The sequence below is a fragment of the Schistocerca gregaria genome, chromosome 8 (assembly GCF_023897955.1).
Source record: "Schistocerca gregaria isolate iqSchGreg1 chromosome 8, iqSchGreg1.2, whole genome shotgun sequence".
Lineage (NCBI taxonomy): Eukaryota > Metazoa > Arthropoda > Insecta > Orthoptera > Acrididae > Schistocerca > Schistocerca gregaria.
Window position 1 is genome coordinate 122,590,642 of NC_064927.1, and position 27,282 is coordinate 122,617,923.

The 27,282-nt window shown below is 41.7% G+C and overlaps 1 protein-coding gene across 3 annotated transcripts in view; it reads left to right on the top strand.

The window, feature by feature from the left end:
- The window catches only part of LOC126284716 (fatty acid-binding protein, muscle-like), a 161,054-nt gene extending 134,203 nt beyond the window's left edge, over positions 1–26,851 (top strand). For 2 of the 3 annotated variants that reach the window (XM_049983850.1, XM_049983848.1), the window contains exons 2-3: positions 21,405–21,676; positions 26,453–26,851. In XM_049983850.1, coding sequence (XP_049839807.1) covers positions 21,405–21,676; positions 26,453–26,503 — 323 coding nt within the window. In that variant the 3' untranslated portion in view covers positions 26,504–26,851. Of the gene's footprint in view, positions 1–15,333; positions 15,715–21,404; positions 21,677–26,452 lie in introns of those variants that run through there. The other variant, XM_049983849.1, reaches the window with a different exon arrangement.
- The last annotated feature ends 431 nt before the right edge of the window (positions 26,852–27,282 follow it).

The following is a 27,282-nucleotide window of genomic DNA, read 5'->3' on the forward strand; positions in this document are numbered from 1 at the left end:
TTCTGTAGGCTATGCAGTAGAGATAGGAAGATTGTGGAACAAGAGGGGAAAATTGCTGCCCTTCAGGCTGAGTTAGATGAGGCTAGGCGAGAACTGGGCAGGTTAAGGGGGGAGAAGGGTAAACAGGGGTGGGAAGTGGCAACAGGCATGAGGAACAGGCCAAGAAATTCTTCTGACCGCTTTGTTATTAATGTACAAAATAGGTTTGACCTGTTGCCTCAGTCAGAAACTGATGAGCCTCTCACAGAAGTAGATGTACACAGGGCTCAACAAGCTTTCAGCAGCAAATTGATTAAGAATGTAGGGAAGTCTGCAAAGAGAAAGAAAGTCTTGTTGCTAGGTAGTTCGCATGCTAGGGGTGTGGGCCAACTTCTGCAGGATGAATTAGGGTTGGATTACCAGGTCACAAGTTTTTTCAAACCTAGTGCTGAACTTGGGCAGGTTACAGAGGATTTAGGTTCACTATGTAAAGGTTTTACTAAGGAAGACACCGTGGTTATTGTGGGTGGGCCGGGCAACAGTATTGACAGAGATCCGGGGTACAGCATAGAGTGTGACCTGGCAAATATTGCATCGGCATCGAATCATACCAGTGTTGGGTTTGTGTCGGTTCTGGAGCGCCACGACCGACCTCATTTGACCTCTTCTGTCAGGAGAGTTAATTTGGAGTTGGAACGGCTACTTGGATCTGATGCGGGGTCACACATTGGTGTGGTTCGTGTTGATTCACTCTGTAGGTGGGACTATACTAGACATGGCCTACACCTCAACAGGAAAGGGAAGGGTAAACTGGCTGGGCTGATAGCAGGAAATTTAAAGGGGGGAGGAACTACATCTCATGGTGGAAACTCTTTTTTAGTGTAAGATCAGTGTCCAGTGGGAAACTCAGCCATGCAAGTACTAAAGATGTCAAAAAAGTTCAAGATAGTTGCAAAAGTAAAATGAAAAATGTTAGTATATTTCATCAAAATATTGGGGGATTGAACAATAAAATTGATGAGCTTCTGCTTTGTTTAGAAGATATAGAAACTGAGAATGTAATAGATGTACTATGCCTGTCTGAGCATCACATTGTCACTGATATGCAAAAGGTTAGCATCAATGGGTACAAATTAGCTGCACATGTAAGTAGAGATAATATGATGAGAGGAGGAGTTGCCATATATGTCAAAAGCTTCCACAGTGCAAAAAATTTAGAAACTAAAAAAATTTGTGTAGAGCAACATATGGAAGCATGTGCCACTGAACTTAAACTAAAGGATGGCACTTTCATAATTGTAACAGTGTATAGGTCCCCCTCAGGGAATTTCCAGCTATTTCTGGAAAACTTGGATGCTTTGTTGTGCTATCTGTCAGACAGGGGGAAGCAAATTATCATTTGTGGGGATTTCAATGTTGATTCCCTGAAAGAGTGTAATAGGAAGAATGACCTTTTAGTATTACTCAGTTCTTTCAATTTGAGCTCCGTCATTGATTTTCCTACTCGGATAACAAAGAACAGCAGTACATTGATAGATAACTTTTTTATAGACCAAGATAAGTTTAAGGACATAAATGCTTATCCTGTTGAGAATGGTCTTTCAGATCATAGTGCACAGCTTGTTACAGTACATGACATAGCTCCATGCAGTATAATAAATCAGACTTTCAAAGCAGTGCGTTCAATTAACAATATAAATATTGCAAACTTTAGGGAAAGCCTACAGCAGCTAGACTGGGATGAAGTGTATAAGGAACCCGATGCAAACTTGAAATATAACTTATTTCACAATACATTTTTAAGGGTATTTGAAAATTGTTTTCCCAAGAAAATAGTTAAACATAACTCCAAGAAAACATATAAAAAACCTTGGCTAACTAAAGGAATAAGAATATCTTGCAACCGCAAAAGAGAACTGTATCTAACAGCAAGATGGAGTACTGACCCCGAAATTGTTCAATATTATAAAAACTATTGTGCGGTACTAAGAAAAGTTATTAAAAAGTCCAGAAGCATGTGTATCATGTCTGAGATCAGTAACTCTGATAATAAAATTAAAGCAATTTGGAATATTATTGAAAGGGAAACAGGGCAACCAAGAGCACAGGAAGACTTTAGTGCAATAAAATTGAATGACAAGTGCACTAACAAACAATCAGAAATTGAAAATATTTTGAATAATCATTTTTTAAATGTTGTGGAGAAAATAGGATCTAGATCTTCACTAGAAGAGGCAAGGCTATTAATAGAAGAGGCCATACCTGCACAGTTTGAAACAGCTGTAATTCCACCAACCTCTCCCTCTGAAATCAGTAAAATAATAAACTCACTGAAAAGTAAAAGCTCTTACGGAATTGATGGCATTTCCAGCAAAGTACTTAAAGCTTGTTCCCCACAGATAAGTAGAATTCTCAGCCACGTATGTAATAGCTCTTTGGAGCAGGGTGTTTTCCCTGATAGACTGAAATATGCCATTGTAAAACCATTGCATAAAAAGGGGGATACGTCGGATGTCAACAACTACCGCCCAATCTCTCTTCTGACAGCTCTATCAAAAATTTTTGAGAAAGTAATGTATTCAAGAGTAGCCTCCCATATTTGTAAAAATAAAGTACTAACAAAATGTCAGTTTGGTTTTCAGAAAGGCTTTTCAACAGAAAATGCTATATATGCTTTCACTGATCAAATATTAAATGCTCTGAATAACCGGACATCACCCATTGGTATTTTTTGTGATCTCTCAAAGGCCTTTGATTGTGTAAATCATGGAATTCTTTTAGATAAGCTAAATCATTATGGTTTGAGTGGGGCAGTGCACAAATGGTTTAATTCATACTTAACTGGAAGAATGCAGAAAGTTGAAATAAGTGGTTCGTGTAATGTTAAAACAGCTGATTCCTCAAACTGGGGTGCTATCAAGCACGGGGTCCCACAGGGTTCGGTCTTAGGTCCTTTACTGTTCTTGATATACATTAATGACTTACCATTCCACATTGATGAAGATGCAAAGTTAGTTCTTTTTGCTGATGATACAAGTATAGTAATAACATCCAAAAACCAAGAACTAAGTGATGTAATTGTAAATGATGTTTTTCACAAAATTATTAAGTGGTTCTCAGCAAACGGACTCTCTTTAAATTTTGATAAAACACAGTATATACAGTTCCGTACAGTAAATGGCAAAACTCCAGTAATAAATATAGAATTTGAACAGAAGTCTGTAGCTAAGGTAGAATTTTCAAAATTTTTAGGTGTGTCCATTGATGAGAGGTTAAACTGGAAGCAACACATTGATGGTCTGCTGAAACGTCTGAGTTCAGCTACGTATGCTATTAGGGTTATTGCAAATTTTGGTGATAAGAATCTCAGTAAATTAGCTTACTATGCCTACTTTCATTCACTGCTTTCGTATGGCATCATATTCTGGGGTAATTCATCGTTGAGTAGAAAAGTATTCATTGCACAAAAACGTGTAATCAGAATAATTGCTGGAGCCCACCCACGGTCATCCTGCAGACATCTATTTAAGGATCTAGGGATCCTCACAGTAACCTCACAGTATATATATTCCCTTATGAAATTTGTTGATAATAATCCAACCCAATTCAAAAGTAATAGCAGTGTGCATACCTATAACACCAGGAGAAAGGATGATCTTCACTATGCAGGGTTAAATCTGACTTTGGCACAGAAAGGGGTAAATTATGCTGCCACAAAAGTCTTTGGGCACCTACCAAACAGCATCAAAAGCCTGACAGATAGCCAACTAACATTTAAAAATAAATTAAAAGAATTTCTAGATGACAACTCCTTCTACTCATTGGCTGAATTTTTAGATATAAAGTAAGTAATCATTAGTGTCATGCAATATTTTGGGTAATGTAATTTCTTGTACAGACATCTTTTATTAACCTGACACGTTCCACATCATTACGAAGTGTCGTATTCATGATCTATGGAACAAGTATTAATCTAATCTAATCTAATCTAATCATCTCAGCTGACATGAAGTATCGGCTACGAACGCAACATTTTAGCACAGACAACGAGCTGTAGACAAGCGTAAAGAATTGACGTAAGTTCTTCTGTGCGTAACAGAATGTTAACTGTTTTTATATCGTGTCCTCTGAGAGGGATGTTGGGGACCATTCCTACACGAGCGTGGAAAACTGCCCAAAAAACAATACTCAGGATGGCCGGTGTGCCCCCCGACGATCATTAATCCGACGGTGATTCGTCACCAGCACCATTCACAACAAACGCAAGTGGTTAGGCTGTTCAGCAAGATTCCTAGGAAAATGAAGACAGTGTCCGACATCTCGGCACCAGCAAAAATGATTCAAATGACTTTAAGCACTATGGGACTTAACATCTGAGGTCATCAGTCACCTAGTCTTAGAACTACTTAAACCTAACGAACCTAAGGACATCACACACATCCAAGCTCGAAACAGGATTCGAACCTGCGACCGTAGCAGCAGCGCGGCTCCGGACTGAAGCGCCTAGAACTGCTCGGCCACAGCGGCCGGCTGACACCAGCAGATAAGGTTGCACGGGCTGACGAGAGGATGCTTGTAGATATATGCGTTAGGGATGTTAGAGTCAAGATTGCAGAATATGTATGACATACGAAGCTGTTCAGTATACCAGGTGGTTTTAGTTAGTGTGCAGCTACTCACCATGGTCTATTATGGGCTGTAATCATCGCGTGGCACCGGTTTCATGTCAGCGGCAGCAATCACAGTGCTGCATTGAGAGAGCATCCCTGACTGAAAAGACGAAGGAGAGTCCCTACTGACTGACGTCGTCTCTCAGCCCTCTCTGCTGTTCCGTTCTTGATCGTCGTTTCGGTGCTTCCTTGTACACTACAGTAGCTCTGTCACATAAAAATAAGAGCATAATCAGTAGGTCATCATGGGTTTTCATTTTCCACAGACAAATGGTAAACCTCTATTGTGATTCCATCGGGCATCCATGGGTGGGGGTTGGGGATGTAATTATGCGAATTGGGGACGGATGACTGGCACATATACCGCTACCATGTTTATGTGCTGGGAACCTGCGACAGAATCCATGCACCAGCGTGTTTGACGAGGAAGCGAGCGAAAAAGGTTGAAGACATGATCCCTTAAATTTTTCTCTCCGTCTCGACAACAGATCAACCTCGAAACCGCAGCCGCACTGTGGAATCGACATAATTTCCTGCTGACACTGTGTCGACTAAGAAAGCCCAAGATATTTAGTGACTGGTAAAGCTGCAGTATACCTAACCGCGGTAGGCAACGTTAAGTCTACAGTTTAGTAAAATCGCAGACAGTGACTGTTAGAAATTCGAGAGAGTTCTACAAAGTTCTACTCAAATTCCAGTAGGGGGCTAGTTTCTCCTGTTGCCGCCTTTGCGGACTCCTATGTTGTGGATACTCCCGTATTCCAAGATGATGATGATGTTTAGTTTGTGGGGCACTCAACTGCGCGACTATCAGTGTCCGTACAAATTCCCAACCCTTGCTCAGTCCAATCTCGCCACTTTCATGAATGTTGATGAAATGATGTGGACAACACAAACGTGCAGTCATCACGAGGCAGGTGAAAACCCCTGACCCCGCCGGGAATTGATCTCGGGACCCCGTGCTCGGGAAGCGAGAACGCTACCGCGAGACCACGAGCTGCGGACTCTTCCAAGATGACATTTACCGTACTGACAGGGCTGCACGCATACTTTCCTTATTTGACGAATGCTCATGGAAACTGTCGCGCCTCGAATGGCCTGCTAAATCAGCCAGTCCAGCGGAAAATGCGTGAAACTATCTGGAACAGTGAGTGAGACGGTAGGAAATAACATGTACTTAATTTGGTAGCACCATGGAGCCTAACTTGCAGGCTCCCTTCTTCGCGGAATCGAGGCCATTATGAAGATTAGAGGCTGACTTACACGATCTTGTCGTGACGCTACTAGCGATGACAAATTTTTTGTCCCTGTGCTTATGTCAAATGTCATTTTTGCGTTTGAGAGGTGTTCCTGATCTGTTGTTGGCTTTTGCTGTAATTGCCTCCCGATCGCCCCTACGATGCGTCATCTGCAATCTTTGTGGCCAGTTCCTTACTCACCACAGAAAACCTAAAGCCGCAGCGCAGGCGGTGACTCACTGTGCCTTTGGCCTGGGTCTGAAGATCGCGAACCGCGCCACTTGTCAGCATTCTGCAGCGTAACGTATCGTGCGACATCCTCTCGCTGTGAGACACTCCGGCCCTGCTGGCGTGTCGCGATAGCTGCATCTCGCACATCCGCTGGCGTATGCTGGCCGCATAGCTTGCTGCCTTGCCCCGCAGTGGGAGACGCGCCTCCGCGTTTTTTTGCTGCACGAAGCATGTGGCGCGTGAGGTGGGCGTTTTTTCGTGTGCTCATCAAAGTGACGGTCTTGCCTTTGCACTCCGGCGCATCTCATCCTAAGAGCGTTCACCTCTACAACTGCCGGAACAGCAAACCAGCACTAATGCACTCTAAGACGAGAAAAATCTCAGAAAACGACGTACCACGAAGGAATTATCCGAATGGGACGGAAATCGGTAGACTTGACGTGCATGTCCAGGCAACCAAACGATAACATGATAATTAATTGAAACCCTCAGCTGCCGACAGGTGTTGTTGATATACCTCGATAGGGACAGCTGGAAATGTGTGCCCCCGACTGTAACTGGAACCCGGAATCTCCTGCTTAAATGGCAGACGCTCTATCCATCTGAGCCACCGAGGACACAGATGAATAACGCGACTGCAGGGACTTATCCCTTGCATGCTCGCCCCGTGGGACCCACATTCCCAACTGTCCACAATCTACATACTTAATGTACCTAAAAGATATTTGCCCATCTACTCATTAGATCCCGGGTTCGAGCCCCAGTCGGGGCACACATTTTCAGCTGACCCAATCGAGGTGTACTAACAACACTTGTCGGTATTTGATGGTTGCAATTATTTATCATTTATTCTAGAGAAGCTGCACTGCAATCAATGGTATCTGCTTTCTGAACAGATACTATCTTCATATACAAATGAATACAATTTCTGAAAAATTAGTTGATTTATTCAAGAGAAAGAGCTTCACAAATTGAGCAAGTCTACAAAACGTTAACGTACCTCTGGTAGTTACGCAAGCAGTTATTCCGCTTGGCATTGATTCATGGAGTTTCTGGACGCCCTTGTGAGGGCTATCGCTCCAAACTCTGTCCAACTATCACGTTAGACCATCAAAATTCCGAGCTGGTTGCAGGTCCCTTCCTAAGATGCTCCAAACGCTCTCAATTGAGGAGAAATCTGGCGACCTTACTGGCCTAGGTAGTATACGGAAAGCACGAAGAGAAACAGCAGAAGCTCTCGCCGTGTACGGGTGGACATTAACTTCTTGAAATTTAATCACGGAATGGCTTACGAAGAAAGGCAACGGGTCGTGGAATTTCGTCAACGTACCGCTGCGCTGTAGGTGTTCCGCGGATGAAAAACCAGAGAGGTCCCGATGTGAAATTAAATGGCACTCCGGATCATCACTCCGACGACAGTCAGGTTGGTGCCCCACCACTGTTCGGGCCTGGAAACTCATTGACTGCAGTAGAATTGTCTTTAGTGATGAGTCCCGTTTAGAGCTGAGCCCCGATGACGAATGAAGACGTGCCTGCAGTCGTCTCGTACAGCAGTTGGAGTGATGGTCGGGGGTACCATTTCTTTTCATAGATGACCCCTTTGGTTGACATCTGCGCCACCCTTAAAGTATAGCGGTACGTCGACGATATTCTATGCCCCGCTTTGTTGACCTTCATTGTAAACCATCCTGGGCTTACATTTCAGTAAGATAATGCCCACCCGCACTCGGCGAGAGTTTCTGCTGGATGTCTACGTGCTCGTCAAACCGTATCTTGGACAACAAGGTCATCAGACCTCTCTGCAAATGAGAATGTTTGAAGCATTATGGGCAGAGTCCTCTAGTCAGCTCGGAAGTTTTACGATCCAACGCACCAGTTCGAATGAATCTGGTGCGGTATTCCTGTGGAGGACACCCGACAACTCAGTCAGTAAATTCCAAACCGAATAACTGCTTGCATAATGGCCAGAGGTGTATCAACGAGTTTTGACTTGCTCAATTTGTGTAGTTCATTCTCGTGAATAACTCATCCACATTTTTTTTTTTTTAACTTGTAATCACTTGTTTGTCTGTGCATGTACGAAACATCTTCCGATATCCGTCCCATTCGGATAATTCCTTCATGATTCGTTTTTTTTTTTTTCTTAGAGTGCAGTACAGGGTGACAGGGTGAGAGTAAAATATTTCCCTGATTACAGAAAAACGAACTAGTATGTTAGACACGGCTATTCTATTTGTTGGGCGGTAGTAGCTAGTTTTCATGGATTCAGTTCCACGTGTGTTTGTTCCGTTTGTTGCCCATAGAACGTCTAGACGGTAATCAATTTCCGTCTATGCCAACATCTCTCCCGTACCCGCTTCTACGACATCTCGTTTTCGTGCCGCAAGAGTTTTCACATCAGGAACTGGGGAGCTGAACACTTTATGCTTAACGTAACCTCACAGAGAAGTCAAGATGGGCTATAGCTGCTGAACATGGTGGCGACAATGTTGGATTACCTCTACCGACCCATCTTCCCGGAAAGGTTTCACTCGAGATCTGGCGAACAAATACTCCGCAGTGTGGCGGTGCATGATCTTATTGAAACAATATCAACGGTTGAAATTCCTCTAACGGATGTGCAACATCAACTTCCAACATATCCAGGTGAACTATTGTCGTGACGATAAGCTTAGTGAAAAAAGGGCTATCCAAAAAATTGTGCTGAGCATTGCGCTTTCTCTTGCATAGACGCCATTGTGGCAACAGCACGCCTACATTTAAATGGTTCAAATGGCTCTAAGCACTCTGGGACTTAACATCTGAGGTCATCATTCCCCTAGACTTAGAACTACGTAAACCTAACTAACCTAAGGACATCACACACATCCATGCCCGAGGCAGGATTCGAATCTGCGACCGTAGCAGCAGTGCGGTTCCGGACTGAAGCGCCTAGAACCGCTCGTCCACAGCGGCCGGCTACTCGTACATTACAGTACCTCTAACGAAGTTGAGCTGCCATTTGCAAGAAACCGCGCAACTGTAACAAGCATAGTTCCTTACAGATAATTTTTTGTGATCAGCGAAAGAATGTATGGCAATTCAGTACGTTTACACGAGCTCTCAATCTGGGTTTTCCTCAGGCTGATATCCCCCTGTTAATGTACGAGCCTGCCGCATTTCGATCTCCACTGTCGTTATTCGGTCTATGTACACACCCTGTCACATCAGAGCCGGGACTTAGTTGGGTGGCTGCTATTTGCTTTGTAGAATGTTGGTTAATATATACGTAGTGACTTTGTATGAGACGAAGGAACAGAAGTAGGAACATTATACAAGGAGCGTCAAATGAATAACTACATTTTTTTCTGAAAGCAGTTTGATTTCATTCAGGATCCCAGCACACTATATTATTCGCCACTCTTTTCTGTACAAAACTTTATTTTCAACGAAACTACCGACCAATGGGACTGCTTACGCCATCGTACTGGGAGGACCTGAATGTCCTCGTGGAACCACTCTCCTGGTCAACGTCAGAGACAACGTCTCGCTGCATCAGTAACCTCCCTCGTACGCGCAAGCAATTCCGCACAGGTGGTCCTTCGTTGACCTTCTGTTACAGACGCCATTTTCAAGGCTAGAAAAAAGCACCACCACCAATCGGAGCTTTATGAAATGGATAGGGGCTGAAGCGGAAATATCCAACGATGTCTCACAACAAATTCCGAATTTTTTCAATCGAAATTGGCCGAGACAAAGTGTTGCATTACTTATTGAACAGCGCTTGTAACATCATTAATCAAGATGCGATTCAATAATGGCATTTTCCCGAAACTGAAAAACCAAGACACCAGTGTTTCTGACTATAACGGTCGTTCATTGGGAGATTTAAATCACACGTTATTCTCTTGTGTTACAAATACATATCACATATAAAAATTGCTTTTTAAGCTCAGAAATATACATATACCGTTCCCCACCGATGTAAAGTGTATTCTAGCAGGCACTAGATGTGAAATCGCCACACCTCTTTTCATATTGTAACTAGAAAGCAACATACTCATGTAACAAAAAGTAACATTGGAAAATTTAAAACTTTCCCGTCGTATACATTGTTCCATGATATTTAAGGCGAACTGCCGGATGTCGTAAATTTTTGGCACGATGTTTCGGTGCTTACTGTTCTGGCCATCTTCAGATATAAGCTATGTGCCGAAATATCGTGGCAGTATGTCACTGACAAATATCGTGGCTGTATGTCACTGACATCCGGCAAAATGGTTCAAATGGCTATGAGCACTATGGGACTTAACTTCTGAGGTCGTCAGTCCCCTAGAACTCAGAACTACTTAAACCTAACCAACCTAACGACATCACACACATCCATGTCCGATGCAGGATTCGAACCTGCGTCCTTTGCGGTCGTGCGGTTCCGGACTGAAGCGCCTAGAAGCACTCGGCCACGCCGGCCGGTTGACATCCGGCAGTTAACCTGGAATTTCATCGAACGAAAAGAACTATTTTTACTATTTTGTCCTATAAACTGTTTTTCATTTAACCAATAAAAACTCGTTCAAATGGCTCTGAGCACTATGCGACTTAACTTCTGAGGTCATCAGTCGCCTAGAACTTACAACTAATTAAACCTAACTAACCTAAGGACATCACACACATCCATGCCCGAGGCAGGATTCGAACCTGCGACCGTAGCGGTCGCTCGGCACCAGATTGTAGCGCCTAGAACCGCACGGCCACTGCGGCCGGCTAAAAACACGTTCACCTTCCATGATTATAAACGTATTATTATTGTTGTAAAAGAGATGTTCAGATTTTTCGGTATATTATTAATCTGAAATCTGTGATCTCTGCATGTTTGTAACGTCTTGTGTTCTTTCTTCGGTAGTTACCAGTACCAGAGTACCACACCTAATTTTTGTTGTTGTTATAAATAATTATTTCTCGTTTTACGGAAAAATGGGCTATCATTTCAATGAAGTTATTATTCGTTCTCATTGTGTAATTGATTATCAGCACACTTTATCTTCATTAGATGAAAAGAGTTCCAGAACTTCTTGTGTATCTACTGTATTAACTGAATCTAACTGTTTGGCAACAGTCCTGTATTCCAAAGTTCCCTAATTTGTGAACTGTTATACCCACTCTCGCTTTCAGTGGCAAAGCTCTAACACACAATCAGTGGTTGGTTGCAAAATATTCGCTGATTTGCTCACGTGAATAGGAATGTATCTTTACTCATTCTGGAGGTTTCTAGCGTTCCAAATCTTCAAAATGTTGGAGTACAATGATATTCCGCCAGACACAGTTTCGCAGTTTTCAGTACAGCACAGCTGATTTGGATGGACGAAATGAAACAGTTTCGCAAGCATCAAGTGGCATGGGTAAGGCTTTTCAGTCCTCGCTGTGACTAACACACCCCCCTTCCTCTACCCTCCCCCCTCTCCCTTACCGATCTCCATACAATTTCATTTTGAGCCGCGAGGAAGTAGTACTGTCGTACTATCAAAAATATTACGAGTATACTTCATCGTACTGGCAATATCGAAACAGATGACTTACAGACACCAGCCCTGTAAAGCAACTGACGTTCATAAAACCGGTATTTGGTCGCTCTAGAAGAATCGGTTAATGCCCAACATGTTAACGCGACAGTGAACTTTCAAAGTTAGATTTTAGTCTTTCGCAAGTTGTGACGTACATCTGTGTAAATGAGGGCAGTTAGTTTTCCAGCAGCAAGACAGGGTATTCCATAAGTGCGACATTGACATTCTAGTTTTATCTGTACCCGTTCCTGTGACGCACAATGCTTGAAGCACTGCTTAAGAAGGGCGCCTCAGTACAGTTAACACACATTGCTTTGCTTACTACACGCACTTCGTGTGCATAGAAAGCCAAGGAAATTTTATTTCGAAAGCAAATAATATGTTGTAAATTCTGCGAAACGATAGTGAATGTCCAGCAACTAATTCAACGCAGAATAAATAAATGAATGTCTAGCACTTCCGACTTGATGATACTTGAAAGGCTTATCTGTCAATGTCGCTGTTTGTTACTGCCTTTATAAACCTCATGAGGTCTCTTCTTCGACGTTACTCCCAATCGAAAATACAAGTTGGCCACTAGGAATCGAAGCCGGGACAATGATGAGCCGTAAGTGTCATCTACAAGATCGCGGAAATGTTTTCCAGTTAATAGTAGTGTAGAGTCTTGTACCGTAGGAAGCAAGAGAGAGGATGTTGCAATGGATGGCCAGTACCCTCTTTCTATGGCCCAAATGAACAAGTGGATTAACACGGTTCTTTATATACAAGAAGCTGCTACTTAACTTGAATAGAGTCATTGTTCGTGGTACAAGCTCATCAGTAATATTCCTTTGCAGGCAATATCGGTAATCTTGGTATTTCTCTAATCTGGTCGCTATGTACTATCGTAACTTGCGATGTGAACTGACAGACGCCAACTGGGATATGAGTTAGTGAGCCCTCCCGTCAGCGGCGGCGGCCTAAATACTTGCTGTCGAGAGGGCGTTGTCGGCCTGTTGCTTGTCGGTGTGTCTTTGGCCTCTCTGGTGATAGGTGCACTTGATCCAGCGCCTTCTACAGATCTTCGCGCTGCATCTTTGCCGACCGGTATACTGGCGACAGCACAAGTAGCTTATGTACGTTACATGAAATTACTTAAAGCGGACTGACAAATTAATTTATCTAGTCAAAAGCGAATAATTGTGGAAGAACAGGAACTCCAATTGAGGCACTGAAGACAACGCTGTGTTAATCGATCCAGGGGTTAATCGACTCAGGGTTATCCTCTACCAGTGGCCTAATCTGGATGCTGTATAGAGGGGGAATGTGCTCAGTCTACCTCACGAACCTTGGAGCCTTCCTCCCACTCATCTCAGACAGCTGACTGCACCTACTTCCAAGGCATTTCACCTACGAAAAATCCCTAGTATGCATGGTGTCGATGCTTGGATAATATTACTTCCTGTTTGTGTGCCGAGCTAAACATTAGTACATGCAGAATATCCCTGTCTGCCTGTTAAACTTATTCCGAAAGCCAATAATTCCAGGATCACAATTATTGAAGTACATGCAAAAAACGTAAATCAGTTACAAACTACGGCGTGCATACACTCTATTCAACATGCAAACGTCACTACAGATATTCAGATTTAGGTTATGACAAATTCGATATGCCTGCTATAATTGGCAATGATGTGGAGCAGACGAATAGCGAAATTCTGCATGACCCGCTGAAGTGTGGAAACATCGACGCTGTCGATGACCTCCTGAATGGCTGTTTCCAGCTCAGCAGTGGTTTTCGGGTTACTGTTATACACCTTGTCTTTAATTAATCTCCGCAAATAGGAGTGGCAAGTGTTCAGATTCATAGAATATGGCGCCAATCGGCGCCCATGCCAGTGGCCTCTGGGTAACTCAGAGCCAGAATGCGGTCCCCAGAGTGCTGCTCTAGGACGTCAAACACTCTCCTGCTTCCATGCTGTCGAGCTCCGTCTTGGATGAAACACATATTGACGAAATCAGGATCGCTTTGGATAATTGGGATGAAATCATCTTCCAAAACCTTCAAGTACCGTTCGGTAGTCACCGTGCCATCAAGGAATATCGCGCCGATGATTCCGTGACTGGACACTGGACACCACACAGTCACCTGTTGAGGACGAAAAGACTTCTCGATCGTGAAAAGCGGATTCTCAATCCTCCAAATGGGCCAATTTGATTGACGAACCCATTCAAATGAAAGTGGACTTCGTCACTAAACCAAACCATACATCGCATAGTAATTCCCATCATGCACCGCGGCCATCCGTGCAGTTTTAACGCCCTAACGCAAACCGCTTAAAAGTTATGATGATTATGTTTCATATATTTCAATAATTGTCACCCTGTGGCTCTGAACTTACGCACTTTTTCGGGTGTGGTCACTAAGAAATTTTGAACGTTCTTCAGGCGCTCCCTCTCCCCCACCCCCAACCTTCACCCTCACGTGCCGGTACCGTGGACACTGTGCAGATAAAATCAGTCAAGATATAGCTTGCGCTTTCCGGCCGTGAATGAGAAGGGAAATGCCCTCAGCCAATCACTTCATAATAACTCGCAGAGAAGTTACAGAAGTAGGTAATGAGGTATCTGACTACTGCGTTCACGTACATCGAGTGCTCGTAGCCTCTATGTCTTGCCTATGCCATAAAACAGTAATGGCCTTGTGTAGTTTCGGGTAATATCTGTTGTTTAGGAGGGTAATATTTTTCAGTTTTTAAATAGTGTCTTCGTGTTGATACCTGGTAAGAAATGTCTTCATTATTACTTTTATATTTTGAGCTAGCCCGCACGCTTACTACTGTTATTTGACAATTGTTCTGCTGCAGAATTACACATCTTTGTTTTGCTTCAATGGTACGTTTTCATGCGATTGCATTGACAAATTTTAAGACCGTGTTAGGATGCACGTCGATTTGCGTCAGTCCTATTGGTTTCCTGAGAAGCAATCATTCGCAACTTGTCCACAAATGGCATGTCTTAATTACTTACTATGCATGGGCTACAGAAAGGTGTTATGGATTTCCACTCCTGCATTCTACCCTCTGCAGTTCTTCTATAAATCCGAGATAAACAGCTGTGCAGTTCTTCTAAAAAACCCAAGATGAACTGTTTTCAGTGGGTATATGACTGACACAAACAGAAGGATCTGGAGTTCGATTTACTGTCAACTCCAAACAGCAGGTTTTGTGCAACACTCAGCCTTCGGACTGAGGAAGCTTTATTTTACTTGTTCTCTGCAGTGATTTCGTAATTTTAGAAAATTGTTTAATTATTTTTTCTTCTTACTTCGGATCGTAGTTCTTGCGCGATCGAACGGCATAATTATTTATCACCAGTCTACTTCGAATAAAATTTTGTACACTGCTTTAAAAATTGTCTTCTATTTTGAATTTGTTTGTGCTATTAATCACCTTTTCTTCAGTCGTGAAGTGTGACATCATCGTCACCTCTACAACGAAGAATTACTTGGAAAATATGTCACTTTGTAATCGACGACAAATGTCGAATAAGTATCTCTAAATCTCGATAAGATATCGATCTTTTCATAAAAGTCAAGAGTATCTAGACCGCGAAGCTCCGTGAGACAGTGGCGCCACACCATAACGTCTTTGAAAGAGGGAATAGTTTTAAACTGATCGCAATAAAAGAGCGAACTTTCACGGGATAAAAAAAGATCGTCAGACGGATCGTTTCGTCCGAATTCCGTTGTGGGTGTGCTCCGCGCGCGCGCGGCCCGAGGTATTTGCCGCCTTGCGTTGTGTCACGTGATCACCCCCTCTCCGAGCACTCGAGCCGTGCCTTCGCCCTACGTCATCTCGGCAGCGTAGCGGCTGTATAAAGCGGCAGCTGCGAACGCTACTCACGTTAGTTTGCGGTCGCTCTGTGGGGGTGTGTGCGAGTACGTGTGAACGTTGGTTGTTGCAGTCTTCCAGTGTTACTAGCAGCGTTACGCCATCATGTCTGTGGACGAATTTGTTGGTCGCAAATACAAGCTCGACAAGAGCGAGAATTTTGATGAAGTGATGAAAGCGCTCGGTGAGTTCATTTCAGCGTCTTTGTATGAGACCAATATCATTATCGTAGAACGTTAGGTTTTGAACGCGGACGGTTAACACGATTGTAAATATTTCACTGATAACTATTTCGTGATTCCTGAGTGGCCCCTTCAAGAGGAAATTTATCTGAAAGCAATTTGTTGGCACTTGAAGTTGCTCTACTTTCGTTCTTCGTAGATAATCCCGGCATGTACTCGAGCAATTTTTTCAGTCTAAATATTTGAGCATGATCCGTTTTGATCTGAACAAAATTCCTGGATTTTGCTATAAACAACTACATATGGTATGAGGAACTTTTACTGGCGTAGTTTGCAGCTGCGGTTTTCGTTTCAGGTTATGAACAGTAAAATAAATCTTATTTGTATGGCAGATGTGCTGTGATAGTCCAGTTTTGGAATCGAGCCATAATGTTGTATAAGCTCCGTAGACGTAAACTCTATGTACGCGTACTGGTATTGCCTGGTAGCTGACGAATGTAAACGACACTAAATTTCTATCCCCCCACCCCCTCGAATCTCGACAGGTACCTGTCGAGTGTCATGTATTGTTAATGCTGGTCATGCCAACGTAGTTTACGGTTGTAGAATTGTAGTCGCATCCTCGTCGAGGAGACGTGGAAGCCTTTGAGATTTAGTTTCTGCTTAATCAGCTACATTGTTTTCCTGAATCAATTGCTAATTTATGAAGCTCATTGTGCCTCCCTGCGGAGTAGTTAAATGTTCAGGTGTCCGATGTGGCTAAACGGTTCGGCCGTAAACTGCGGACGCCTCGGCATACAGCTTTCGCCGTGGCGGTCAAGGCCAGCTAGGGGCCGCGTGTTTAGCTACGTGGCTGGTGGGGCCCCCGGCGATGTAGCTTGAGGCAGTTACCGTGTTCATTCACGAGTCTTGGAAGGTGGTGGAGGTGCCGGCGGGGTTGGTGTTCATAATCCAACGCGCGGCACTGTTTCACTTCAAATTTGTATTTCTGAGATATTCAAAAACTTCGGCCCAATATTGGATGTTCCAATTCTTTGTGATGGTAAGGACATGCTGAAGTGTCCCACGCGTAGGCGTCAATTTGTCTTCCCATATATGTGCGGCATGTTGAAAACATACCTCGCGTCCTGTCGTGTGATTTATGCATGCTATGTTGCAGTCGTGGTTCATACAGGACTGAACTAAAGAGCTTGGTGTTCTTGCGTGTACTTGGTGGGGAGTTCCCCAGCCAGTAGTTGTCAACCACTGACAGAGCTGCTGAACAACGAAGTGCGATAATTATTCTTTCACGTCGATAAGCTGGTCTGCTTCGAAGGGTCGCTGCCATGACTGTGGTCAGAGCGAGCTTCCAGGTGGAAAGCTAACGGCTTGTTGGCAACATGTCATTAACCTAACAGGTACTTGACATCAATGGTTTAAGAGGGGGGGGGGGGGGGGGGGTAGGAAGCAGAAGAGGCACCACAGGACATTTTAATTTCCACTGTCTATACTTCATAATACAAAAAGACAAGACGTTGTCTGCATCACCAGGAAGCATTCAGAATTTTCTCATAGCAATGGAAGTTCGAAAACGTAACGAAAGAATTTTACATGTGATATCATTTTTTTTTCAGTTACTAATGGGAGTACATGTTGGTATAGGTACTTTCATCATTCGGTGAATTTTGCACAGCATACAAACCCTACTCAAAGGAGTATGAAACTCTAAAATTTTCGAAACATATTAAATACTGTGGTAAAAATTGAGGTAATTAACTAGAAAATTTCATGTTTTTTCTAAACATGAAGTTTAAAATACAACCGTTCATTCGTTTTTCATAAATTCTAGCTTCATACACCTGTGAGTATGTGTGTGATGTGCAAAATTCATCAAATCTCTAACTCGTTAAGAAAAGTGTACCTATAGCAACAACTGCAGCCATTAGTAAACGGAAAAATAATTTCACATAAAAATTGTTTTCGAACTTTCACTGCAATGAGTGAATCCTGAATCCTTCCTGGTTATGACAGTTTTCTGAATTTATTTGTAAAAGTATACGCTGTAAATCGGCCCGTTCGACGTCGTCCCCCCCCCCCCCCCCCCTCCTTTGTCGGCAAGTTCAGCGAGGGATTGACTAGTGTTAGATGTTAAATACTTCGTACCGGAATAGTCTTTAGTGTTTTTTTTTTTTTTTTTAGTTACAATTCTTAAGGCCCAACCTTCGGATTTCTGGTCATCAGATTCCGTGTGAGTGTCATCGGCAATGAGGTTAACATGTCTTGCAAAAGTTGCTACAGACATTGGTTAACAAACTAGTAATGGCTTCAGAACTATATGCGAATGGAGTTGTGCCTGAGTATTGAATCTCCAATCACTTAAGCTGATCTTAAGTTTTCGGTCCCGCTAACTGAAATTAGCCTCAACAGCAGTGACATAAGTAAGCGTGTTGTAAATTAAAACAAATTCTATACACTCCAGAGTAAGAATGCCACGACAAACATTGAGGCAGTCACTTTTAGTCTTCCACTGAAGTGAGGGAGCAAATGGTAGATTTTTAATGCAAAAGTCTTTTCACATTTATACGCTTTGTTAGTCTTGGAGAGATGAGCATATGTGAACGTCACATCCAACGGCTGATTTCCGAAATCTGCAAATGCAATTATAGCTCGCAGGGAGGTGAAAAGGAACCAGTACTTAGTACGGGGATAAGACGTCTGCAATTGGCATGACGCGTACCGATAAACTTACTGCCATGCATATGGGTGTGATTTTCCTCGATAGCAAAGTTGTGACTTCAAACGTATGTTTTATTAGTTCACAAATAATTTCTCGTATTTAGAGGAAATGCTACCGTCAAAATTAGAATACATGGTCTTTATCTGACTGGGCGTACACCTTCCAACCGGAAAAGCAAACTGCAGAGCCTTAGGTCCTCTTACAATAATTGTTTTCGTCTCAATGTTAGTCAAAGCGTCAAACTAAAAATGACTTAATATTAGGAGCAAATATTAGGTGCAGATGAACGTTTTGCATGAATTTTCACGAGCACATCAATCTTACGGGTTAGGCTGCTGACATGCAGGCTCACATATACAATTTTGACTGCACAAGTTTAATGTGGTCTGTTAACCTGTTCGTTCATCATTGCATTAGTACGCACTAGCGATACACAGCTTATTACAAGCAAAGCCTGTTTAAAAATTAAGATATATTGCGACATGAAGAATGATTGCAGAGGATCTTAACATGCACATATTAATTCTCATACAATCGCTTTGAACAGTTTAGTTTGATAACTGAGCAGTTTTAAAATATTATCTTAGTTGGTATATTCTCAGTTACCTTCACTTCAAATTCCTTTCCGCATTTCCTTAGGATAAGCTTTTTACATCATGGAATAAAGTCTGATTGCAGCAGGTTCTACTTCGTTTCTCTGAGTACAATAATTTCTTAGAGAGATTGTGATTGCGGCTGGCGTGCTGCAGCCAACTTACATTTTAAGTTACACGGTGCGCTGCTTTCTGATTCAGACGCTATTTCGTGTGTTCTACGATTTACTGGAGAATTTTGCACAGTAATGCACCTGTACAAACGCATCAGTGTTCTAACTTCGCCACGCCCACCTGAGCCTGCACTCACTGATGCGAGCTGGCTTACTTAACGCGTGTTCCATGTGTATCAGGAGTCAGTCAGCTCTGCTTTCCTTGCTGACACTAATATCACCCTGCCTGGCAGAGTATTCAGTTTTTTCAGTTGAAAACTGAAGACCTTGATTCGTAGATTTTACTAATGGCTGCTTTGGAATCGAAGGACTTAGTTTCTTGCCTTGCTTTAGTTCCATGGACGGTGGGACTAGTCAAAGGGACGTTTGTGCCGTATTTTGTCTAGTCAAAGGGACGTTTGTGCCGTATTTTGTCTAGTCAAAGGGACGTTTGTGCCGTATTTTGTCTAGTCAAAGGGACGTTTGTGCCGTATTTTGTCTAGTCAAAGGGACGTTTGTGCCGTATTTTGTCTAGTCAAAGGGACGTTTGTGCCGTATTTTGTCTAGTCAAAGGGACGTTTGTGCCGTATTTTGTCTAGTCAAAGGGACGTTTGTGCCGTATTTTGTCTAGTCAAAGGGACGTTTGTGCCGTATTTTGTCTAGTCAAAGGGACGTTTGTGCCGTATTTTGTCTAGTCAAAGGGACGTTTGTGCCGTATTTTGTCTAGTCAAAGGGACGTTTGTGCCGTATTTTGTCTAGTCAAAGGGACGTTTGTGCCGTATTTTGTCTAGTCAAAGGGACGTTTGTGCCGTATTTTGTCTAGTCAAAGGGACGTTTGTGCCGTATTTTGTCTAGTCAAAGGGACGTTTGTGCCGTATTTTGTCTAGTCAAAGGGACGTTTGTGCCGTATTTTGTCTAGTCAAAGGGACGTTTGTGCCGTATTTTGTCTAGTCAAAGGGACGTTTGTGCCGTATTTTGTCTAGTCAAAGGGACGTTTGTGCCGTATTTTGTCTAGTCAAAGGGACGTTTGTGCCGTATTTTGTCTAGTCAAAGGGACGTTTGTGCCGTATTTTGTCTAGTCAAAGGGACGTTTGTGCCGTATTTTGTCTAGTCAAAGGGACGTTTGTGCCGTATTTTGTCTAGTCAAAGGGACGTTTGTGCCGTATTTTGTCTAGTCAAAGGGACGTTTGTGCCGTATTTTGTCTAGTACTTGAAACTTCATTAGTGGCTATGAAGATGCAGTAGACCTCAGAACTGGAAAAAGCTTAACATGTTAAAGCGCAACGGTTGGGTTGTGGTGGTCATCAGACTTCTGCCGAAGATCATAGAGCTGCCACAAACTTGAATTAGAGCTTCTCGTGTGTAAGAATCGGTGCTGTTTTCTTCAGTGGCCTACTAGGCATTTAACTTGACTTTCTTTCGCTTTGTTCTAGATTAATATGGCTTTTGTACCATCCAGCATACTAAAAATTGGTCGTTGAACGACACTGGCAGAAAACATGCATCAGTTAAGCATTTGCCTAGTACGACCTATTATTTCCACCTGGTCTTCAGGCTTCCTAACATCTAATTCCCCCTCAACCTTGATTTTCTGCTGTCTTCCATTCTTGACGCAGCTCTGTCAAATTAAGTTTCCGTAATAAACTTCATCCATTCCCTCCTTGTTCGCATTACTATTTCTAGATAGTAGCACCAAGCTAAGCTTCTTAGGAGTAGCATATCCGATGCTTCTTTCCTTCGTTCATTTGTTCGTTGCAATCCATAGACCATGTCAGGGTTGGTTCTGATATTTTGCAGAACTTAATTTCTTTTCCCCATAAGGTTTCCGTAGATAGTTCAACTGATACTCTTTTTGTATGATCATTCGACATGATTTTCATAACCTGAAGATTTTTCTAGCTATTTATTTTGCTAGTATTATCCAATTCCCAGAAACCATAACTATCAGAATGGAATTATGTGATGAGTGCATCACGTGCTACTGCTAGGCAATTCATGTAACCCATGAATTGCTTGTTCCTTAAGGTGGGAGTTGGTAGTGATTTCAGTTCCTGTACATAATGCAAAATGTATGCAAGAAATTTTATCTTAGACAGTGATCGGCACAAAAATGCCTTGGGCCAGAGCCCAATGTCGTTAACACTGTCAAAACTTGAATTTTGATTTCCGTGCATATTAGTTGAGTATGATAGTGTAAATATAGTACAATGGCGTGACCTCTTCCGTTCCAGGTGTGGGCATGGTGACCCGCAAGATGGGCAACGCGGTGAGCCCCGTCATCGAGCTGACGAAGGACGGCGACACGTACACGCTAAAGTCCTCGTCCACGTTCAAGAACACGGTCATCACCTTCAAACTGGGCGAGGAGTTCGAGGAGGAGACTCCGGACGGCCGCAAAGTAAAGTCGACAATCACCCAGGACGGTAACAAGCTGCACCACATCCAGAAGGGCGAGAAGACCACCACAATTGTGCGAGAGTTTTCAGCCGAAGAGGTGAAGATGGTGAGTAAAGTGATAACAAATCTGGTCGGCGTGTAGCTGGAGCATTTCTCTCAATCCAGGTCAAATAGCTCAACCTGTCCGCTAAAAATACCTCGCGGTCTGATACTTGAGTGGGTAGACCGTGTGGCGCAAGAGCTAGGCGGTAGCTAGAAATAGTGTGCAGTTTATTAACAAAACCTTTGCAATTGCCCCTCGGCGATTTCATAATGTTCTGATCGTTGCCGGAACATAAAGTTCCTAAGGCAGTACGATCTCACAGATTTCGAAAAAATTGTCTTAGTTAGCATCTTCTGTTCATTGAAACTGTATTAACTTAAATTTCCCCACCAAGAGTCAAGCAAACTTGCATGACTACGAGAATTGTTCCATGACTCGGATCGAAATACTCTGCTTTACTGTTTTCGCTGTCGGTTTCAATGTTAAGCCATTAGTGTCATGTATCGAAAAATTTAAATTGAGGCAGATTTAAAATTTTGAATTTTTCTGAAGGTCACAGGACAACAAAACATAACGAAATTTATTGTGCCTAATAGCAGCGTTTAATGGTATGAAATTTTTAAAGCTTCAATTTTCGATTACTGATCACATCGAAATGCACAATTAATGAATAGCAAAACACCGAATAAAATACTTACGTCGAGATAAAACGTTAGATATCCATAATGTTAGCCTATGAAGGAACATTTTTATTTCGATAAAACTTTTCCTTCGGGTTAGTAACTAAAGCGATCTCCAGTAAAATTAGGATTAAGTTTGCATCTTAAGTTACACAAAAGTTGCTACCAGCCGGATCTGAATCATTGAATTGACAATGGGTCTTCAACCCTACCACAAAGCCATTAAAATTTACGTTAAGGATCTGATTTTAATGCTGAGATATCTAATTCCAAGTGACTTCTTTCTATTTTTGAGAATAGTCATGCTGCTTCAAGAAACGGTTCAGGCACTTGTCAAATCCTATAATAAAGCCAGTTCATAAAGTCCCTAAGACAAAATGCGTAGCAAAGATGTGGGCTATTGCATTGGACACTAGCGAAATGAAATCCGTAAACAAATGTCTTGGATGTCCCCCTCTTTCCCACTTGAGTATCCTGTTCAGAACGCCGTAAAATGTCATAGTAAAGATAACTTACGTGTTTCGAGGGTTAATACCGAGTATGTCAGGAAGGCATTTGACTGTATTTCTATAATTACTGGTTTCTTATCGACAGTACCACAGCATAGCCGTTGCTTCTAGCAAAAACAGCAGAAATTATTCCGAGCTGTCGTTGAGCAAACGTGGATAAGCCCCTAAACAACCTTGGCACCAATTTTCATGCTTTTGGCATAGCTTGCTATAAAAGATTTATAACACACGAAATCAGGAATTTGACGTCTAAATTTAAGCCAATAAAAATTTCTATTGTTACTTCCATGTCGTTCCTAGAAGTTCGTTCTAATATCTTTTATTGGTGTTGTGAACTACGTATTTCCTCAGCTTTCGCAATACGAAAGTGAACTTCCTAGGCACATTAATCACAAATGTCCTGTCTAGCTTTTTGTCTTAAGATTTCTCTGGTACATCATTTTCTATATTTTGCCCAGTACTTCATTGTCAACTTAAAGAGCATAAATTTATTCAGATGAACAGTATACTCCGTGTAAAACGATAATATAGCACAAAATTTGTAAATTCAAAATTTAGCAGCAACGGTGCTCTCCAGATACTCTGGCGTTCAAAAACCTACGAAGTGATGTACAAGAGGGTGGGACAAATAACTTACTGACCCATTGCTGCAAATGTTAGACACCCAAAATTGATAGCAAATGTTGAACATAGGTAACAAAGTGCGGGGTATTTTTGAGCGTGTGTAAAGACTATTGAACGTCGCAGTGCTTGCACTGAAGCCAACGGTGCCATTCGGACACCTTTCGTAAATGTGGTCAGTTGTAAACGTAGGAATAAGCTGTCCTTGCTGTACCCAGGCAAAAGTTGCTACTTCGTATTTTTTCGCCCCCTTCGTCAGTAACAAAAACGCAGATCACTAGCAAGTAACGACGCATTTCGGAAGCTTGTACTCATTTACTTGTGACAAAATACAGTAGATTTTATGTTGGGCTGTACTTCACAGTAAACCATCGGAGACCGCCTTACTGTTAATATGAAAATGGTCGCAGGCAATGAAAGTAGTTTCTGTAATATCAGACTTACGTCCTGATCCAACCCGACGTAAACAGTTCACTTGCATTGTGATGAAGTGCGACAGACCGATAGCTTCAACAGTTGTAGTGCGGAGATGTACTTACGCTTACGTCACATGTTAAATATCAGCTTTCGTGATATTTGCTAACATTTGCGGCACAATGTGTAGTAGATTGCCTTGGCCTCAGCTGTCTCGTCAAATCTTCTCAACGTTAGTAAGCATCAGCCTGCACATAAGTTTTTGACTAGACATGTCTCGGAAACGATGCATTGTGCGAAGATCGGGGAGAAAAAGCTAATGTTCAAGGAACATCTCCTTGCTAGGCATGGCGGCCTCCTACCCACAGCACGTGCCAGACCTGGGTGAAATGTTCAATAATTCTCCGTCTGGAGAACTTTTCGGATTCTACACCAAAAATGTGGTCCACTTAAACTACTGACCATTCGTGGTAGACAACGGTATAATAGACAATTCTAGTCTTCTACCTTCCTGCAATCAAGTACTAACGCTTTGGATTCTAAACTTAGTATGTAAACGTAAACACTCATATTGTAACAATTGTGCAGTACGATAAGGTTAGCCATTTGTGTACGACTAGAAACTGTTCAGCATGATCAGATTGATATCAATGTATTTTTTTTTTTTGTTCGTATAAAACAAAATACCCCCGTGGGGACTGGCAAGAGGACTCATGGGTAAAGCATCCTGACAACAGAAGAGACATCAACGTAGTCTTTCCTGGATCACGCTAAACGTGATTCCTAATTGTACTACAGCATTTACAACACTAAATACAGATCATGATGCTAAACCGTTAAGACACTAATGTTCATATACGTCGTAAGTTAGTGTAGAATCAAATTCCTCAGTTATTAATTACAAAAGTTGGCACACTTGATATTTTTAGATCACAGCGCCATCTGCAACGAATGCACTGGTTTCGTTAAATCGTTCATCTTTTAGCATACCATCAGATTATACACAGAAAATAGGGATTCCACTTGAAAGTACTGCTCACCCCACCCACTCTGGAGGGGTGGTCAGGTGGCATGTTTCAGAACAGATGTCCCCTTTAGTAATATTGACTTCCATCTAAAACATTCTTCGTATGTTGCGGCGTTTTTCGCAGTATTTTGTATAGTTATAACTAAAATCATTAGTATTTTTTACTAAAAATACAAAACTTGGCAGAAATGGCGTTCGTAGTTTCAGCAAAAGTAATGAAAAGATTTCAATGTGAACTATATTGAGGCATTTATCTCATACCATTGAAAATAGGGTGAAATTTAGCTAACCATGAAAGCCAATAACAGTGCCGGCATTTAGCCCTACATCGTATGAATTTAAAATATGCATGCCAATTCATTAGTTGCAATATTAAAAACTTGCTATTCACATACATGATTTGAAAACGTGTACGCCAGGTACTGTTCCAGGTAACGCTCATATGACTTACGGAAACTGGCGTAACCTAATAGTGTTTGTGATGCATTCCTTCCTTTGATTTGAAAGATACACTTAACTTTTGTCAGCCAGCTAACATTTCATTAAATCTACCTCTGAAGATTCATAAGATTCGGACCTCCAGTTGGTTGTCCTTATATAAGCTATGCTTTGCAGCTTAAAGCAGTCAGAACCTCAATGTCTGTAAATACAGTCGAGTGTTGGTGCTAACAAGAGTTAATAAAATAAATCAATACCACTAGAGGGAATCTATGCAGATATTGGTACATAATAAAGTAAATTTTTACCTTGGATACTCAGTAAAAGTTTCGCAAAATCAAACTTAAGATTTGTTAAAAGCTATGATTTGTGTACTTAAACAAATTTACCTGTGGCACAAGGATGCTGCCTCACTCCTTTTAGTCATGTGCTGTACTTAATTCTTACTGCAGTCTCTCACTGCTCACATACCTTTCCCATTTCAAGGTATGCAACAAGTTACTAGATACAATATGCATGCTAATATCTTGTAAGTAGGTATCTGGGTATTCTTAGTGTTCCTTGTCTTAGAATCACTGCAGTAATGTAATAATTACATGATATCTTTGCAAATGGGGGGGGGGGGGGGGTGTAAAATGAGTATTTTTGTACTACTGACTACTGGTAGGTGCTCACATTACTCATTTTCAATAAGGGGTGAAATGTGCTTAAAGGTTAAAGTTATTGTAAACACCTTTGAATTTCTTAAATCTCCAAATAGGAAGTTACCATCTTATGATAAACCACTAGACAACTTTTGTGTATTGCAATGTCTTCTTTCCAAAAGTGTGGAAAATAATGGTAGTGGTCTATTCGTTCTATTGTTGGAAGTTTAATAATGATATATGTTCTGAAAGTGTTCCAGTGTAGAAACTGGGAGATCTTGGAGTTCAAGCATTTAACCTCACCCAATTTCAAGCTCACATTTTAGTCAAAGTTGTCGATTTCTAAAGTCTGAAAACTAGACCTACAGACAAACTTTGTTAAAGACTAGCTTTTGTATTTTGTTAACTGGTTAGTTTCAAACAAATGCTAAAATATGCAAAGTTTTTAAATGACAAATGTCAAACTGTGCTGGAAAGTTGATTAACTTTGAATTTTTGTTTTTCAGACCATAACAGTGGACGACCTTGTGTGCACGAGAATTTACAAAGCAATCTAAGACTGCATCTTTCACCACTGAAGATAATTATTTCAATTTTTCGAATGCCAATTGTTAAATTTGTAGGAAAATTGATTCCATATCAAGTCATACAGCTTCATAATAGTTTAGTTGATATTTGCTGTTAAAAATTCGTCTGCTCATTTATTAGCTTCTATATTTATTCCAGTTTGATATTTTAATATTAAAATTTAAAAATTGTAGTTTTCAGCTGAACAGATCTTGATGTTCCTAAAGTATTTTTGTATTCTGCATTTGGTGTAATTGTTATATGCATTTAAGTGTTTCCTAAAATCTTGAACTTTGTACTGAATTTACTGTAAGTTAATAAAATTACATACCTTTAAATGATATAAAGTTGCCAATTACATACTTCCCTTAACATTTCACTTCCAGTAGTATTGAAAGTAATGATAAAAACAATGAATTCATTCTTGCTGTGATTTTGTTCATCTGAAATGTGACTTTCCAATTGGAGATTGTCTGTACTCAAGAAGGAATTAAAATACACTAGGTTTCAACACAAAAGACGAATATCCTTACCCTCCCTTATGATAAACTCGTTTCTATTCCGATCTCTTAATGCTTACTGCAAAGCATGTAACTGCTCAACAATCAGTTCCCCATGAAAGACATTTTCTTGGAGTCTGTCCCTAAGTAAATTTACTCTAAAAAAATTGTCATGCAAAGGTCACTTCCCAGTCAGTGCTCCTAGGAAGGTTTGCTCAAAACTCTTTAGTACTAAGTTTCTTTGTATCATGCCTTGCAATTATCTTCTG